The 19,234-nt window shown below is 45.9% G+C and overlaps 3 protein-coding genes across 3 annotated transcripts; 2 read left to right on the top strand and 1 right to left on the bottom strand.

Annotated features, from left to right (window-relative positions):
- Positions 1-688: 688 nt before the first annotated feature.
- Positions 689-1,917, bottom strand: LOC131282435 (F-box/LRR-repeat protein 15). The gene is made up of 2 exons (XM_058311904.1): positions 1,125-1,917; positions 689-1,063 (listed from the first exon to the last, which is right to left on the bottom strand). Exons 1-2 carry the CDS (start codon positions 1,811-1,813, stop codon positions 883-885), a joined length of 870 nt encoding a protein of 289 aa, XP_058167887.1. The 5' UTR covers positions 1,814-1,917; the 3' UTR covers positions 689-882.
- Positions 1,918-2,503: 586 nt separating this feature from the next.
- On the top strand, positions 2,504-3,928 carry LOC131287877 (V-type proton ATPase 21 kDa proteolipid subunit c''). The gene is made up of 3 exons (XM_058316970.1): positions 2,504-2,581; positions 2,649-3,366; positions 3,429-3,928. The coding sequence occupies exon 2, from the start codon at positions 2,659-2,661 to the stop codon at positions 3,283-3,285; it is 627 nt and encodes a 208-aa protein (XP_058172953.1). The 5' UTR covers positions 2,504-2,581; positions 2,649-2,658; the 3' UTR covers positions 3,286-3,366; positions 3,429-3,928.
- Positions 3,929-5,235: 1,307 nt separating this feature from the next.
- Positions 5,236-17,669, top strand: LOC131284204 (mitochondrial carrier protein Rim2). The gene is made up of 6 exons (XM_058313062.1): positions 5,236-5,545; positions 13,032-13,302; positions 14,295-14,494; positions 14,579-14,852; positions 16,357-16,604; positions 16,712-17,669. Exons 1-6 carry the CDS (start codon positions 5,499-5,501, stop codon positions 16,839-16,841), a joined length of 1,170 nt encoding a protein of 389 aa, XP_058169045.1. The 5' UTR covers positions 5,236-5,498; the 3' UTR covers positions 16,842-17,669.
- The last annotated feature ends 1,565 nt before the right edge of the window (positions 17,670-19,234 follow it).

Raw genomic sequence — 19,234 nt, forward strand, 5'->3', positions numbered from 1 at the left:
TGTTAGTCATTTGGGTTTCGGTATGGCAGAGAAAAGTAAAAAACCAACCCCGGCCAAGAAAAAATCTAAGGCAAAGGTTGAAAAAACAAAAAAGAAGGCATCAAGCCCCGAGGTCGATCACATCGAAGAGGATGAGTCGAATGGAGACGCCATGGAGAATGAAGTAAATTCTGCGGCGGATAGCGATGAAGAGATGGCACCTGGAGGGGTGGTGGATCCTGATGGGGACGATAAGAAATCAACTTCCCCCGCAAACACAGAGCCGAAATTGCCTTTGAAGAAACGTAGCAAGTTTTACGTTTTCGTGAGATGGTTGAACGATGATGTGACCGATGCAGATCTAGCCAAGTTCTTCGAATCTGTTGGTAAAGTAGTCAAAGTTCAGTTTAAACCTTCTAAGCATGGTGCGAATGTTCGTTTTGAAATGGAAGGGTTAGTGGACAAGGCACTGACTCTCAACAACACGTCACTGAAGGGATGGCCGGCCTACGTTGAACCCGTCATGTTCGTAGTTCGCCCCAAAAAGATCTCGGAAGCGAAACTGAAGAAAAAGGAGCAGAAAAAAAGAATGGCCGCCAAAAGGAAAAGGAAGAGGCAGAGAAAACTAATGGAAAGCAAAGGGATAACCCCAGGTGACGACTAAGAAATCAAAAGCAAATCATAAGAAATAAAAAAACATTCATTTTTATCTTCAGCCGATAGCAGAAGTTGATAAATTACGTGTATTTTATTTTAAATTTTAGACCCTGTATACATGCATCGCCTATAATGTGTTACTATATTTACAAAATGAATCATAGTCGTGCCCTATTTCTTATGTTAACTATAATAACTATCACACCCTTTTTCTTTCTAAATATGTCTGCTACATGCTTGGATTTTCTAAACCTGCAAGAACAGCCTTGGGAATCCCATATTCGGGACCATATTCATATCCGGTTGGTACACACGAGGGCGATCGATAAATACGCGACCCCGCATCAGTTCTAAACTTCGTTCGGTCACTTGGGGACAATCCCGTACCATAAGTGATTCTAGTTCTTTGCAGCAAAGCGCCAGCGCTCTAAAACAAGACCAAGAAGAATGATTATGTGCTTTCCAAGAGTCATTTATACTATGCTTACCCAATACCACGATCCGTTATCATGTAGCAACCTACTAGGTTCAGGTTTTTAATGAATTTAGAGTGTTTCGCAATTGCAATGAGCAGATTATCCGATACGGCAGGGACGTTTGACAACGATAACGTCTTCAGCATCCGGCAATTTAACAGAAACACTGAAATACACCTTTCATTCAACGCGGCGCAGTGCGAAACGTCTAGCTCTTGGATTTTGGTGTGGTGTAGTGTCAGGGCCTCCATGGCACCGATCGTCAGCCAGTGGCAGTGGGACAGTTTCAGCGTTGTCAACTGCTTACATCCCACGATCACCGGCTGCAATGAGCGTGGTGTTATGTTCATACAATCGCTAAGATTAATTTTCACCAGTCGTCGATTTTTCTGAAGAAACGGGAAGAGAATACCATCTTGCACCCAGTGGCAGCGGGCCAGGTTGAGCACACGGACATTGCTGCAATTCGTAGCTAACACTTGGAACGCTTGGTCGAGCTGGGGCGAATTATTGCCGGACAGATTTATCTCGCGCAAACGATGGAAGCCGTTGTCGACGAATGTTTTCGCTAGCTGGGAGCAGCACCGCAGGCTGAACAGATCTTTCAGTGAAAGCAGTGGAAACAGTTTTACATACAGCACATCTTCCCAGACGATATCGAAAAGACTAAGCCCATCGTTATCGCCATCGGTGCCCGCCATTGGACATCAGGCGCAGTATACTGCTACTGTTGGATAGGTAATGCGTATTTTGGTACCTTTTTAGTAAAAATCCACTGACCCTGCACTTACATTTTGGCACGTAATGTTTTGATTCTGTTTGTTTACTGAAGTAGTTTTTTTATCATGTGCATTGTCAATCTCGAATCAATCCGGAATCAATTTGAACAAGTTGGTAGTTCATGGGGTGTACTACTGCGTAGTAGTTTCGCTTGATAAATTTATTGACCTAAATATTTCTTACTTGATGGAATACATTTTGACAATTTTTTTTTGAAATTTGTTAAGCCGCTGTTTGGATAACACAATCATAGATTAATTTACCAGCCAATTTCCATACGTCCATGCATAGCAGTCTGACTACACTCTAGGGCATGGGAGTTTCTGAATCAAGGTATATTTAACGGAGGTTAAAACAGCTTTTTTTATTTTTGTAACAAACAACACCAGTAACTTAGTAAACTGTTGTAACCTCAATATTAACTGTGGGTTTCTTTAAAGTTTAAAATGACCTTTTTCATTCCACCGGTAATATTGACCATTATTAATTGTATCAACCTTAGCCTTTAACCACAATTGTCAAACATCATATTCAACGATAATCTTATCTCACCTTGATTTTTTCTTACACACCTTGGCTAAAACGGAGAAAATTTGACAACACTAGTTCTAGGGTCATATGACATCGCAGAGATCTTGTGACGAGGGAGTGATTGTGTTTTGCTAGAAAAGAGCCTGAGCAGCGCAAAAGTAGGTAAAACTGTTCTATCTGGAAACATTGGACCTGTACGGACATTCCCACGTCTTGTGATTGCAGCAAAGCGAAAATGAGATACACTCTCGGTTACATTTTCTCGGCGTCCTTCGTATCGGTGGCCACCGTATTGATCCTGTACCATGTACTCACGGGCAAGGGTGAGCGGGTCAGTGTAGGATGGTTCCTGGAGGAAACTTCCCCGTACATGTGGGCCACCCTCGGAATCGGGTTCGCAGTCGCCCTGTCCGTGGTTGGTGCGGCTTTGGGAATCCATACGACCGGAGTGAGCATTGTGGGTGGTGGAGTTAAGGCCCCGCGCATCAAGACGAAGAACCTCATCTCCGTCATCTTCTGCGAAGCAGTAGCCATCTATGGGCTGATCACCGCCATCGTCCTTTCCGGTATGCTGGACAGTTTCAAGTGGTCCGTCGTGGCAACCAACGAGAACGTCCGCAACAACAACTGGATGTCCGGTTATGTAATGTTTGGTGCTGGAACGGCCGTCGGACTGGTCAATCTGTTCTGCGGTATCGCCGTCGGAATCGTTGGTTCCGGTGCAGCCCTGGCCGATGCAGCCAACTCGGCACTGTTCGTCAAGATTTTGATCGTTGAGATTTTCGGCTCTGCCATCGGCCTGTTCGGATTGATTGTCGGTATTTACATGACCTCGAAGGTGAAGATGGGTGACAAGGAGTAGGAAGGTACAAAGCAGAACACCAATCGTAAAGCACAATTGCTTCCAACAGAAATGCTGGGTCAACAGTAACCAACAGAAATCGTAAGTGTATTTTAGATAGCAATAACAAAACGTTCTTAACTGAAATATTACACTTGTTGCAGAATTCCAGAAGTATTCCACAACTCAACCCTTCTCTCGGTTGGAACTATGAGCAAAGAACGCATATTGGGTTTAAGATGATTGTTATTTAATTTGCTAGTTTACAATTGAATCCTCGTCGATCGCCGTTCTGCGAGGGAAGATTACTTACTGCTTTTGGCCATTCCATACCTTCCAACCGACATCGTGAAAAGTAAGATCGTAAACATCTGCTCATCTTACACGATATACTAAGAGCTGCGTTGTGTATCAAACCGTAGAGCGTAGAAAATCACTGTATTTTTCCTTGTACATAAACGCGGCACAGACTGTTAACGGTTTGATTACTTTTGTTTTGTTTTGCATAATTTTTCCTCCTTTCGTTTGTTGCGTTTATCTAGGATCGTCGTGTATAGAAGAAAAAAAAACTTGATACCCATCATTATCCATCCCTAGCTTAATTATGGATCCGGTGGAAAAAGAGATGTAACGAACGCATTGTGAACATAATAAACTACTCTCTCCCTACCAAAATCCACCTGTTTTCATAATTATTGACAATGAGCACGCGGGTAAAGAATGTTTGAAACAAATCGTCTACAATTATTGATCATGGGACTGAAAGTTTAGCTATGTTTTTGAATAAGTTCCGAATAATAAATAATAAGCTATAATTTTCCTGAGTGAAGATCAGAACAAACATCGGGGGTTGAGATAACTGTGTGTTCAATTGTCTCTGAATTTTTAATCACACAATTTCGAAACATTTTCGAATTGCCCTGGTTTTTTCCTCAAGTAGCATATATCCTATGGTTAAATACTTCATTTACAATCAACCCCTTCTGCAACGTTGTGGAATGGACGGGTCAGCTTTCGGCACGGGGTTGTAAACGTAAGTGCAGTCTGTCTAGTGTTGCGTCAAGTAGCTCTTTCCAATGAGCAGAGTGAGTCACTCTCACTCATCTTGGTGAGCGAAACGCGAGGGGTCAATCAAACGATTTTGATTTTATCGTACGATAAAATCGTGCGACAGCTTGCAGCTGTCAAATCCCATACATCCCACCTGACGCGGTAAAGCACTGATACCAGCCTGAGAGCGCAAGAGCGCGCACAATTGAGTGAGCGGAGCATTGGAGGTACCTCTTTCGCTCCCTACACAACACTAGTTACGAAGTCGTCTAGCAGCCGATCACTCTCGCTCCTTCAGTCTTCGACTAGCAATCAACCGAAGTGCAAGCAAAAGTAACGGGCTCCTCGTGAGCACAAAGCGTAAATCGAAATTCATACTACAAGCTGAAATTGGTTAAAGATATAAACAATAAATTGGAGCTAAAGCAAAGCAGATTGAACATTTTGTCGGAATTGTTCGTAACGTTGTGAAATTGTTGTGAAAATCGTGTTTTTCTGTGGTCTTTACGTTACCTACACACGTCCAGCGCAGTGCAAAGTGGTGTATGAACCTAGTGAGAAAGTGTATCGAAGGAGTGAAGAAGAGTAAGAAAATCTTTGGTTAAAGTGTGTACGTGAGGACGATATCGAATCGCAACGAACAGGAAAGTGTGTGCATCGTTTATTATTGTTTTCTTTTATCCTTTGGATTGTGCACCGGCAGCAGTGCAATTTCGCTTTCTTCGACTTGTTACCGGAGCAATCACTTAGCCTGAAACATAGAAGCACGCGTTCTGTTCCGATTACATCACAGCGATCACTCGAAGGGGTGTGCGCGCGGTACAGCGGCCGACGGCGTGTTCGCCGAGCCAGGGCCACGGCGAAGCAGGCTCCTGTTTCCACTGTATCCTGAAGTGAAAACAGTCTTCACAAATGATCGGCTTCATCTCGTCCCGAGAGTAAAGAAAAAAGGGTGGTTTCTGGAACTGAACGTACAATCGCTATCGGCGCAGGATTGTGGCAGTAGTAGTAGTTGAGTAAAACTATCGCTGTGGTATTCGTGCAACTGGACAGAAGCGGTTGCGGGAAGTAGAGAGGAGAAGTGGCAACGAACAACAGGAACAGAAATCCCATCTTGTGAAGTTTCAGAAGAATCTTGGGAAGAGAAGAAATTCTTCACATACACAGGGCATTGCTGAAAAATTATGTCACAGCGTGACCGGGAATCTTTCATTCACTTATTCGCTGGAGGGTAAGTACAGCCTTGAGACAAATAACCAAATTCATTCAATTGCTCACTAAATTAAACTTTCTCTACCAATTGAGGCATGAAGAAACTTAGCTTGTGGATAAAATATACATTTCCTCATTGTGATGGAAAAACGATTCAACATGAGCTCGTGGTGTGCGTGTAGGCTACGCACTCGATCCCCCATGGAAAGGGCACAGAGTTTGTTGTTGGTGCGTACGATACAAACGACACGTACGCACCTCGCTATCCATTGACAAAAAACTTATCCAAGCAGCCCAGGATGGGGTAAAGAAAATTGGGCTCGGCTGCTACGATGAAAAGAGAGGTAGCGTATTAATGAGTAGAGGAAAATATTACTAGTTGTAAAATATCTGATCGGACCTCCGCTACCAAGAAGCGCATAGCTACAATGTATTCGTTTGTAGTTTAACGTACTATTTACGCTTCGCTGCAACGTTTAGCTTTTCCCATTGCTCAAACATATTTGCATTCCTGTTTACCGGAGACCCTTTGCTACATTCAAAACGATGAAACTACAAAGCGTAGTTGAATACCGCTGGAAACCGGTTTGCGGGTTTATGAATGATTGTTAATCTATTATTAGCTCCACCAGTAGTAAAACAAGAATGCATTGCAGTTGCATTTTAATATCATCTCTAGATTCAGAAACAGATAGCTTGCAACACTTGCCGTTAATCATATATTAAGCGGTCTCCGATTGTTTTTCTCTTTCGGTTTCTCTCTCGTCGTTTTCTTTTGCTTGTTTCATTTGGGATTCCTCTCCTTCTACCTCTAGGGGTACCAACAACGCTGGATGGTTAAACGAGCGAAAGAGAGAGAAAGGGCTAATGTTGATGTATTGCTAAGGGACTGAAAGAGCGCGCTTGCTTGGGTGGATACGAGAGCACTGCAAATAATTGGAGACGCAATTCCACGGTTGACCTTGAACTTGATACGCAAAACACCGGCAAACGTTTGGGACGCCAAAACATTGCATCTTTCGGTCAGCAGACGGAAGGGGTCGTAGCATAAACAATGCGCCATTGGAATAGTTTCCACCGGTTGTAACACTTGCTTGGAAAGGGTGCTGTAAAGTGCTTGCATCGCCATAGAACAGCAAGTACACCGTAGAGGTTAACTCTAGGGCGACGAATGAATCGGAACGAGTCATAATGATGCACGAGCAACCATTTTTAGTAAGGATAGTTGAATTTGAAATGTGGCTTCGGTTCTTTTTCAATCTGATGCGCAAACAGAGTCCTTGACAAATTTAAAAACTTTACTGCATTCAGTGGATTCGTCTTATCTGACTTCAACGGTGTAGTCGTTTTGCAGGTGCTTTGTCTCTTGTCCTAATAATAATCATGATTTTTATATCTTATCACGGTTTTGATTAATTACAGTCATGGCGATTATCATGCAAGTGACTGTCACTCAATAAGATTGACTTTAAATAATAGAAGATTCAAGATAGTTTGAAAAACATTGGTATTTTGTGATTTTTAAATGATAGTATAGATGTTCAAATAACTGGTTCTCATAAATCGTTCATTTTTGCGACTTCCTTGCTGGGATTAGCATATCTGGCCAGTAGCCTTGCAAATGCAAATCTTCCATCAGTTAGTTACAAATCGGTCCTTCACTCGATCCCGCACACAGATCGTTGCGCTGGCCAACGCTCGATGGTCTCGTGTCTCGGTGCATCGACTCGCGTGAACTCGGTACTATTTCCCGCAGTGCGTTGAAGACCAGTCCTCCTACCCTCTAAGGCAGACGGTGTCCGTCCGTGGGCAAACCTTGCCTTAACGAATTCGTTATGAAATAACACCGTACGCGAGCAACCTGCTCCCCGTTAGTAGGGATGATGATACACGAACCGGGCGCCATGTTGCTGCAAGGGTCGGAGACGTATGCGTGACCACAAACAGCCCCAGCAGACATACAACTACACGCACGCAATATGGTCGCGATGTGATCCATTGGATACGGGCTAAAAATAGCACAGCGACCCTCCCACTTGCCCTTAATATGGTGGCCAGTTGTTTGTCATACTTGAATGTCTCACAGTTTCTGTTTTCGAAGCACAGGGGACACAAGGTTTGATTGTTTGTTGCTTTTAACGTTTTCCAAAACTAGTCAATTGGATGGCAATTCTACTCTTCTGTAAAGTGTATTTCTTTGTGCACAAGGAATCGGTTGTCTGGCTTGATCACCTTCAGATTGCGAGATCTTCTTACCCCGGCGCGCGGAAGTCGTTGTAGAACTGCGTTTTTGCATCCTTTCTGTTCTTGCAAAATAGAAAGCGAATCTCTGAAGCCAAATGTCGTATCTCAACGTGCTCGAAACAAAGAAATAAAGCACCTCTCGAAAGTCATTTGCAATGTAGCAAAAACTAGAATTCTCAAACCTGCCAAGCGCCATCCTCCAAAATGTCGAAAGTGGCAGCCGCCGCAAACCCACCAAAACCGGTTCCGAGTATGGTGATCACGTTTCCGCGTGTCTCGTTATTGCCGCTCCCTAGGGCTAACGGCTCCAGAAACCTGATAAGCACTATTTTGCCCAAGTCCCGCAATGGAGATTTCGATTTGGCTAGTTGTAGATAGTGTCGACCACCCATTCATACAAAAACGCGTTGGAAAAACAACATTGACGAGAGTGAAAAAAGATGATGATGATCATGTAGGTCCTGACCTCGCGCGCTCGAATGACGTCCGCAAACGGCGGGGTTTATGTGTTCCAAAAATACACCGCCATCGCCTGATCGTCCAGAGAACGTGTTCAGCGAGATATTGGGTACAGGCCGCTAGAGCTGGAAATTTGTACTGTAAACAGTTTTCCGTTTCCAGCGGTGATTAAATTCCTTTCCCCGATTGGTCCAACGATGGGAAGGTCTGGAAAAAAGCGAAACCGAAAAAATGTTCTGATTCGTCGAACGGAGGCGATCCTCACAGACGTGCCCCGCGTGCGTGCTGCACAAGAAGCTGGTTTCGCTAGAAATTTGATACTGTCATGCTTCTTCATCTTCCCGCGGTGAACGTTACTTCTTTTCCCGACCCGTGGCTATCACGAGCCGATGCCGATGGCCAAGACGCGGCTAGATTCTCGGCCTGTACTCGCACTCGGCACAATCAATCCGGGCGGGATTTGTGTTGATCACCACACAAGTTCTTCCAGGTCAACCTCGCATCGACTGATAACGGACAAAAACCGGTGCCCGATGGTGCGTCCACTTTTGCTTCATCAGCATGCATGGGCCACGAACAATCCAGTACGAACCGGAATGGGGGGTTTTTAAAGTGGATTTTACAGATTAGCTGCTGGCTCCTGGCGAAGGTAGCGTGGCGCGTTGCAAAGTACCAAGGGCTCGATCGCACGCGGTCCATGGGTGAAAATTATCTGACTGCATTTTCCCTGCGGAATACCGTTCCATTGTCGAGGGAATCTGTTGGTACAATTCATCGGCACCATCTTGCCATTGGCGTTTGGAGCTCGTGCTACAGTTTGCTGAGTTCTATCGTTCTACAATTAGCACGATGCGAACGTGCAGCACACGCATGAAGGTCCTCATCCGTGAGCCGGAGGATTGCAAGATGTGCGCAAGCCAACCAACTTGCCAACTTAAGGGTGGCGTCTTTGTGTCGCACCAGACTGAAATATTTCTCACCTTCGGGAAGTTGACATCGTTCATGCTCCTCGATCCTACGCTAATTTGCTCATCCAACAATACGCCAGCCACCGGTTTTCTTCTCTGGGTGATAATGAGACTGCCAGGATGGAAGATGGGTTTCGATGGGCGGACATACTACAGCTGTCTCTTCCCGGGGAAGAATTGAGTGAGTCCTAACGCCTGCAACTGCGCCATTCGCGTGCGGTAATGTTTAAACTAACAGGTCAACGACAATCGATTGTTGTTCATGCAATGCCTGTGGCGTGATGTTCTTGAAATGATTTATGACCCGTGCAAAAAGCAATACTACTATTTGTAAATGATCATTTTTATCAGATGATCTGTGTAGTGCGACTTTGTCTCATTAGCGAACACTAAGTTACCATCATTTCAATTCCGAGCGGTCTTATTTACATAGCTAATTTTCACCTAAATTTTCGCAATATGTTCGGTCTCAATAAACCGGAATTGAAGATTCACGAAACTGGTTGAAGAATTAGCGCCTTAGCGCTTATTGTTGGTTATCGGTTTAGTTACTATTTTTGGACTTCGATCCGTCGATTACCAAGGTTGTGTAAAAATTGCCATTGTTTGTTTAATTACAATTGTTTAGCAAAACATAAACGCTAAACAGCAAAGTCGATGTGTGAGCTAGTCAGGTGTCCGTTTGTTCTTCCTCCAGGGATATTTGTTTTCGTAATTTCTATTTCAAATTATAGTATGACGAAGGTTACGAAAGACGTTCGCGTTTCCGCTGATTGCTGCTACCAAGAGACGTTGTCGTTTGTCAATTGCGATGACGGGCGCATGTTACGTAAATCACAAGTGGATTGTGATGAGTGAGAGTGGCATTTTTAATAATACATTCTATCCCGAACCGGTCGCGGTACTTCGTCGTCAATCCTAACCTTACCCAAGGGCTCCAACGTTTGATCGATAGTTTTTCTTCTGTTCGATCCAACAGAGACGTGCCTCCTCTTACGCCGTTGTGCCTCATGCACCGTGCATGAATATATCAAATCTCAGCCGACCTCAACGACCTTAACCCAGGATTTGGAAAGAGGGTTTGTCTTGTTGGATCGATAAAATTGCCCCCTAAAATGGTACATTTGTCGTTTCAAATGAGGCATCCATCCATGAGTGCTTCGATTTAACTTTTTTGCTTTATGGTTGACAAAGTTTCCATGCGACTTTCAGTCAGAAAGGTCACCTCGCCAGCGCAAATCACGTAGGCTTTGAAATAAGGTATTTTCTAACGACGCAACTCGGAAGGTCCTTATTAGCTCAAGGCAGGTTGGGTGGGTGGGGTGAGGGGAGGGTGTTATCACCTGATGTACCGCCGGGTCGAAAGCAAAGTTGATTGTCCATTGCTTAACATCTTTCATTTATTCTACAATTTATTGCACCAGATAAGATAAGGAGTATAGAAGCATTAGTTGAGGCGGAGTGTGGCTGAATGATATCTTGCTATCGGCCTTATTTTTTCCGTTGGGTCGTTTGTGTGCCTCGTTCGAAACGAAGCAGTATGATGAGATGGTATTTGTTAATGAAGTCTTGGTGTGTTCTTCTGTACTTTGAACCCTTCCGGATATTTTCGTAAAGGGAATTTTTGTGTGTCTTCCGTCGTATGGTATGTAGAGAATTACAAAAAGAAGTACACTGTCCCCGGTCCCGATGAATCATGATATCAATCAGACGACAGACGACGGGGGCCGCCGGAAAGATAACTGATCTCCTGTCTTTCTTTCGATCCGCTCGCGCCTCACGGCGAGTTTCTTCGTACAAAGGTTGATGGCAACGTGAATAGTCATCTTCAGTCGTGTCAGACAAGAAAAAGGCAAAATAAATCCCGCACAAGGACGCACTCACATACCAATGGACACACACACAGGGAGTGTCGTTCCCCAGGTCGTTTAATTCGTTTCTTCATTTGCACTAAAAATACCCCGACGTGTTCTGGCGAAGAAGTAGAACATGCCTTTGGCACCCTCTCTCAGACGGACTAGAAGGTGAAAGGACTCTTTGCGCGTTTGTGGTAGAGGAAATTCCCTCCCTCCCCCAAGCTCAATGGTCAAAGGGTGGATTAAAATAACAAACAAATTTAACGTGACTGGCGCGCGAACAAGTTTTTTTTTTGTATCGATCGTGACATGAGACATTTCTCGTGTTTTACTGTGCATCGCTGCCCCTTCTAATCATGTGTGTTGATCACGCTTTCCTCACATGTCGGCCGAGGAGAGGCAGTTTTATCGAAGATCGTACCGTGATAGTATTTTCATCACGATCGAGGCAACGAAGAAGAAGAAGCACACAATATCGATGTAGCATAAGTGTAGATACAAATCTTCACTCGCTGTTTGTAAGATTCGGTTGTTTTCGTGCCTGAGTGGTGTGATGTTTGTTTTGGTTCTGTAGGCCTCCCCTTGCGCCTGTTCCTCTAGACTCCTCTTGGTCGATGTTGGTCAACACGTATAAATATGCGTTGTAACGAAGCGTGGTGGTAGAAAGGGCATGGGATCGGTTTTGCAGGTGCATATTGGGGAAACGGCTTGAAATAAATACATCAAATCCTTGCGATATGCATACAAAATAAAAAGACGACCGTAAATACATGCCGAAAGCACATCCCAACCGGGGGGCGCGCGATAATTATGTGTCTTATCTTGGCGCCTTTCGGTGCTATGTCTAGAGGCCATTGTTGTTTGCCATTCGCAATTTCCTGTGTTCATCATGGCAGCAGCTCGGAGGAGGAAATGTAAGGGTATTTGTAATCAGTTCGGTGTTCTTTTTGCTCACAATAATTTGTACACAGCGCAACACGTTGATGATAATGTCGAGCTCTCGCAGCTCGCAATGACAAGCCAATGGTCACGTAAGCCGCAAAAACCGCTAACGAGGAAAGGCGAATTAATTCTACCGGCTATTATCTGAACTCCCCATGCGCCAGATGCGCCATCTGGGTTGGGCTGAAGGCGCGGATTAGTGTTGTAAGATCCGTAGCCCGGATGATAAGAAATGGGGGATTCACCGTAAGGGAAGTAGTTATTTTAGCAACCTCACGTAACCACCAGGAGATGCCGTAACACTGACCGTATCTAAATTTGAATTATTGCATACATTTATTTTTAGCTTCTGTTTTCGCTTTTAACGGATGTGTGGAACGAGCTGACTTCCCAGCTTCCATCATCCACACGTTCGATCACGTTCGATCGCAATTGCGAACGCCGCTGATAGAGCGTATAGAGAGGCATGATGGAAGTATCAGTACGATCGCGAAATAGAGCGAGCAGCCTAATCCGGTGTACAAATCCGACTCGAGCCGGTTTCGAACTCGGTGAACACAAACAGCACTCGACGGACGGCCCTTAGCCCTCGTTTAGAGCCCTCGGTGTTGACGTTAATCGTGCAGGATTGGTTGCGCCAGTCAGGGATGTTCTATTTGCGAGCGGTGTTCGTCGAAGTCGCGGAGATGTTGTTCGACTTGGCAGACAATCTCTCTATGGCGTAAACATTCGCCAGCGGACTACTGTAGATTTCCAATGATTTGTGATTGATTGCCGCCCTAGGGCTTACTCGCAGTGACGTGTGTAGAATCGTGGCCCTGGAATGGAGCGTCAAATGTGGGAATTTTCGTCACTGATACTAAGGACTGATAAGCATCGGGACATGATGGAAACAGCATAACTATCGATTCGGATCGGTTGTTATGCCCGATTCGTGCATGTAATTTCGTTTCATTAATTTAAGTACAAGTGGTCCAATTTCATAGGTTGTCCATTTGACTTTGTTACTTAATGATCTCCTCTTTCCTCATTCCAGTATCGCTGGTACTGCTGGCGCCGTAGTGACATGTCCGTTGGAGGTGGTAAAAACGCGTCTGCAAAGCTCATCGTCGTCGTTCATCCACGCTGCCACCGCTGGTAGACATGCGTTTGCCGCCGATGGAGGGAAACTGACCGATCACCACCACGTACGCCACGTGTCTGCCGTGAACAACGCGGCCTCATCGGCATCCGATCGGCACCACAGTTCAGCACGCCACCAGGCAAGAGTATGCGCTAGCTCGATTCTGACCCGTCGTCGTCCTTCGGTAGGTGTGCCTTTTTCGAGTTGATACCGTTTTGTGGGAATGGAAAAGGATGGGCCAGTAGCGATGCGCGATGATGAAGTATTAGGTTTTGTGGGAATAGTAGACTAGAGCACAGGAGCCGACTGGAACGTGGGGTTTACGCTATCTACCGGAAAACCACTTCTAACCGGCCTAGCTCGATCGCTGGAATCCAGTTCGAGGTGAACTTTGAATACTGGACACTCATGTCCATGCACACTCTCCACCAGTTTGCGGTGATAATGCTGTGTGTGCCTCCCGTCGATCAACCGATCGACGAGTGAGTTGCATAATCTTCCAAAGGTTTGAATCAAGTTTTTCCACATCGTGACAGGCACGATGGTCAGGCTCTCCCGCCGCCGCCTGGCCTGGCCATCCTAGATTGTAGGATGCAACGGGGCACATCGGAACCAGAGTTAACTTGTTTACCAGAACATGTGTGTTACGGCGTAACCTTTTAACCGAGAAGCGGCAGCTCGGGTGGAGTGTCAGATCGATCCCCGGTTATCAAACGGTGGCATAGCTTACGTACTCGCCGTAGCCGCAATACAGAATCTGGCCCATTCCAGATAGTACCGGTTATGGTGCGCCGTTCTATTTCAAAAGAAGCAGACCGCTTATCATCGCGGTGTCTATGGTCTGACCCGTCTTGGAGCGTCTTATGGCGCCGTTCTAGATAGTTCGAAGAAGTGGAAAAATACCGGTCCGATTTTTTGTTCCGGCCTCCGATCAATTCTGGTAAACAGGGGTTTTTTTTTTCCTTCGGTGGCATTCTGCGTAGATGCCTCGTTTATGGGGTTTGTCAATGATAACCAGGGGCCAGGTAGGAGGAAGTATTAGCTTTTGGGGGAGATCATAAACACTTGTTTATAGACTGCGGCATTTCAAGCAGAGATAAACATTTTCAACATCCCAAGAATACCTCCTAAGGTTGATAAATAACATGCTGCTCTTTTGTGGGCTTTGTCTTGCAGATCCTTGCCATTCCGCAGTGTGGATTGTCGACGTCGGTGCAATCGATCAGCATCTGGCAATGCCTGAAGCACATCGTCCAAACCGAAGGCTCACGTGCGCTGTTCAAGGGTCTCGGACCGAACATTGTCGGTGTCGCGCCTTCTCGGGCGATCTACTTCTGCGCCTACTCTAAGACGAAGAGCACGCTCAATGCAGTAAGGTATGTATCGGAGTGTCAAGAAAAGGGCCATCGTCGTCATTTTGTTCGCTAATCGCTCTGTCGAATTCACTCTAATGTCAACAGCATCATTCCGGCCAACTCGCCGTTGGTGCACATCTTGAGCGCTTCGTGCGCCGGTTTCGTCTCGTCGACGGCCACCAACCCGATATGGTTCATCAAGACGCGCATGCAGCTGGACAGCAACGCCAACGGTCGGATGACGGTCGGCGAATGCGTCCGGCGCATCTACGAGTCGCAGGGCGTGCGCGGCTTCTACAAGGGCATCACGGCCAGCTACGTCGGCATCTCGGAGACGGTGATCCACTTCGTCATCTACGAGGCTCTGAAGAAGAAACTGGTATGTATCGAAGCGGCCGATCCGGCAGCCCCCCCTAACCGCATCAAATGCCACTTCTCTTTCCGCTTCAGTCTGCCGCGGTGTTTTCCGTCGCCGCCATTCGTGTCGTCGTCCGCATCGTGTTCTGTGTTAGCATTGTCCGCTCGTTCCATCCATCCGGCATCGTCCACATCATCGTGTCTGTCTGTGTTTGTTCATGTCCATTGTTTGCGAAGTGGTTGCATATGCATGCAGTCTTGTGTCCTGGGTGAAGAGGAATTGGACAAACCTCTCTAGCGGGGAATTGCCTTCAGCGGAACCCTAAGCTCTCTAAAAGGCCCACGGGAGAGAAAGCGAGTTGCAAGTCAAAAACCGAATGATCTTCTTCGAGGTGATCTTTAATGACACTCGATATGACTCGATGAGAAAGAGTACAGAATGACGGAAGTCATCCATAGCGAGAGCGCCCCGCCGAAAAATGGAAAATGGTGGCAGATAAAGCAATAAATGGCGTAAGAGATCTCCGGTAAATTGTTTCAGCGCAAAACATATCTTCCTATACACAGTCATAGTTTTGTAGGTCGAATGCTTTTCGTTCGCACGTGAAGCTGCCAAGACCGGAAGAGAATGAGAATGATGAATGAGGAAGAGAAAGGGAGAGAAAAAATGAGGCAAATCGGGAGACGCAACGAAGAACAACGTGCTCTGGCTATCTCCAGTCCAACTTGAGTCCAAACGCTGGGCCAAGGTATCTGTCTGTTACGGAGGTAGATCTCGGAGATGGGCGTGCTGTTGCATAACTCAATGGAATCGGCATAAATTAGAAAACAAATATGATCACGATCTTTGACTTTCGAAATCCACGATTTGACAAACTTTGTTTCATCATAATGTACCCTTTGTCTTTCGAAATGAGTGATGCAGTGGCCGTTCAACTCTGTAGATTCCTACAACCAAACAGCATCAAATCAATCATACCACCAAATCCACCCTTAAGCCACGTAAAAGGGCACTCGTAATCGTTTCGTACCATTTCAGAACCGCCTTTCATCACATCACACACTCGATAGCGCCTGTGTCTGTGTCGGTCATAACTGAATGTTATAACCTCGCTCGATGAGGCGTTATTCTCGAGCGAGCAATCAGAAACAAGTTACTCTTATAATACTTATAACTCCTAATACTATGCTACTATTGTCTCCACATACTCTCAACCCTAACGTTGCCATCCATTCTGAGCTGGGGAAGCCGTCATCCTCGAAACTGTTGTCCACCACCGTAAATGATACACTTACACAAGCACACGTACACACAGACTACCTACTGGGACTCTGACGCAAATCCATCGCCACTGGTCCAGCCAGTGGCGGTTGCGTGGACAAGAGTTTCGAGTGAGAGGGGCCAACCGGAAGAGTCGGCAACACACTTTGTTGTTGCCCAGAAGAGCGTTGGTTGCGCATGCGCGGACCTTTGATCTGGACTAATCCGTTCCGAAAATTGTGTTGCCTCGTCCTTACCAATATAGCACGAGCTGCGGCAGTCGTCTCCGGCCAAACTGGCAGCGCACGGTGGTGGTGAGTGTGGTGGCAAGACGTCGCGCGATTTCCTGGAGTTTATGGCGGCTGGTGCCACGTCCAAGACGATCGCATCGGTCGTAGCGTACCCGCACGAGGTCGCTCGCACACGGCTCCGAGAGGAGGGCAACAAGTACCGCAACTTCTGGCAAACGATACTGACCGTCTGGAAGGAGGAAGGCAAAGCCGGCCTCTACCGGTAAGTTTGCGAGAAGCGTTTGGAGTTGGAGTGGTTGGAGGAGTGAGGGTCGAAATGTGTGTGTGTGGCTATATGCTTATCCCAAACCCTTCTTTCACGGTTTACAGCGGTCTCGGTACGCAGCTGGTGCGACAGATTCCGAACACGGCTATCATGATGGCAACGTACGAGGCCGTCGTCTACGTGCTCACGAATCCTGCCAGCGCTGGTCTGCTCCCAACCGGAGCTGCCAACTGAGATTGGGCCGAAGGGCTTCCGGCTCCCTCGTCGCCAACACCGCCGCCGCCGACTGCGACCATGCAACCGTCTCGAACCGAGCAGCACGAGCACGATTTTCTACTGAAGGAGGATGACGCACTTCCGCCGCCTTCGTTGGCCCTGCTTTCCACTGCCTTGGCAACGCTGGTGGACAGTGCCCGGCAGACTACCGCTGCCGATAGTGTGGAAAATCTGCAAGTCGCTCCGTCGCTCGATCGTGGATCCAGCGGAGTTGAAGGCGAGTTGGAGACGATCGCCAGTCCTGCATTGATCGTGCATTGTATTTGTGATTTCTTCGTAGATCTGTAAGGTCTAGGGAAGGGATGATATTACTGTGGTTTTTAGTAGCTTTTAAGGTTTGCCGATATGATGATGTAGATTGTAGCGTATTAGAAGAAGAACGACGAAACGTGTAGCGGGAGCCGATGAAACACGGTTTGAATGAGTATTTATCCGACGATAGGGAGGGTTGGTGGGAGTATCCAACGATATTACATCTCGGACACAGAGCAGAGATCTGGCGAACGAAAACTACTATTCCTTGCCCCATGATACAGGGAATAGTAGCTGCATGTTCCGGAGAGGGCGAGAGAGAAAGAGTGGTAACGTGTGGCAGATTATTCTGACACAAACTGCACCCAGCCCATTTATAGACTGATTGTTTGATAATTGCGCAAATGGAATCAAAGAAATCAAAGAAGAAGGACGGTTTTACGTAAGGGAGATTTTTCGTTAAGTAAGTTTCGTTCGCTCATGATGTGCTTCGTAGAGTCGATCGCAATTTAATATATTGTAGAATTGTCCTTAGACGTTTCTGTTGTAGATGTTATGTTAGTGTTAGAAAAGGGCGACCTCTATTTTTTTTTTAGAGAAAAAACAATACGCTTTTACTGGTCAGCTAGGGCACAAAAACCAGAATCATCAACCAGCAACAATAGTTTTCCTTTTTTTCTCTCAGGCGAACGTTTAAGGTTTGCTTTCAATTAAACAAGGAGAGTGAGGGAAATCCTATTCAAATGCAGCGAACGAAGAGCGAGAGTTCAGGGAAAATTATATTAATTTTTTGCGTAAACTCAGTTGCGCTTCAGTTTTGTGCAGTTCAGCCAACCGGTGAAGGCGTAAGAAGTAGGAGGGTTCGACCTGAATAGTCCCTATTCCCCTACCACCTGACCTACGGTTAGGTTGGCATGTTCCGTTCCTTTGAGCCGATAGTGTGAGGACACACCAGGAGTGACCTCACTAGAGTCACTTGCCTTTTACGCATTGCCCGATCGTAGAATTGTTTGATTTACTATTCCACTATAGTACACTACTCGACAAAATTTGGGTGACATGAAATACAGGATTCAAAAGACATCGCATCCAATTATAATAATTGGAATGTAGAAATAATTGAAATGTATAAAATTTGCAATTGGATAGCACTAACCGAATTTTTGGTCTTGATGAATATGATGTACCGTTTTCGTGTAATGTAAGGACCACATATTTAGCAATTGGGGTTTCTCCCGTTAATATGCACCCAACAAAGTGCGCAAATTTAGTAAATTAAGGACCACTGCATTACATACCACATTGGTGATTGAATGATTGAAGCCATGCAAAGGCGTATTTTAGTCGGAAATACCAAATGAGTCACGGTGTCATGTATGATAAATGAAAAATCCTACAAGTGCAACGAGGATGTTCCTTCGCAAATGTAATGTGTTTATCTCCGGGGCCTCTCTTATGGCCGGGGAGGCAATGTGTTATTGCTTTCCCGTTGACTCGACTGTGCTCGCGTTGGCGTTAGGAAAATCATTAGCGACAACGCCGCATTGGCAGAATCCCGCTAAAAGAAGCAAATCGGCATAATTAACGTTTTAAAAATAACCACCATTCTGTCGAAAGAGCCGTGTTTGCCAATCACGAAAGGGCAAGTACCCTACATCGTTCGATTTGGAACATGTCCTTGCTAATCCTTCCGTTTTTACGTGATTTTTAGTAAACACCAGTCTGCGTCCAAGTCTCAATGGGGGTCAGTAATGGTTACTAAAAATAAAAGTGATGTGCCAAAACCCACTCTTTGCTATTCGGAGCGGCGGAGGAACGTTTACTCCGCCTGGCCTTTTTACAGCTTGACGCACGGACGCCGACCTACCCCAAAACAAACAAACAAACAAAATAAAACAAAACAAAAAAACCCTTTACCGTCTACTTGAGTACATACGAACGAGGAGTAGGCTACGTTTTTTGTTTTCTCGTCATTGGACGAAAACAATTAAGATGTCGTTTGCCAATTAGTAGCCGGGGTCGTCCTGGCCCGTTGCCAGGGAGCGATGATATAACGATGGTTTAATAACTATACAGCGCACCCTAGTGGGCGAGACTTA

This window comes from Anopheles ziemanni, chromosome 2, assembly GCF_943734765.1.
Source record: "Anopheles ziemanni chromosome 2, idAnoZiCoDA_A2_x.2, whole genome shotgun sequence".
NCBI lineage: Eukaryota > Metazoa > Arthropoda > Insecta > Diptera > Culicidae > Anopheles > Anopheles ziemanni.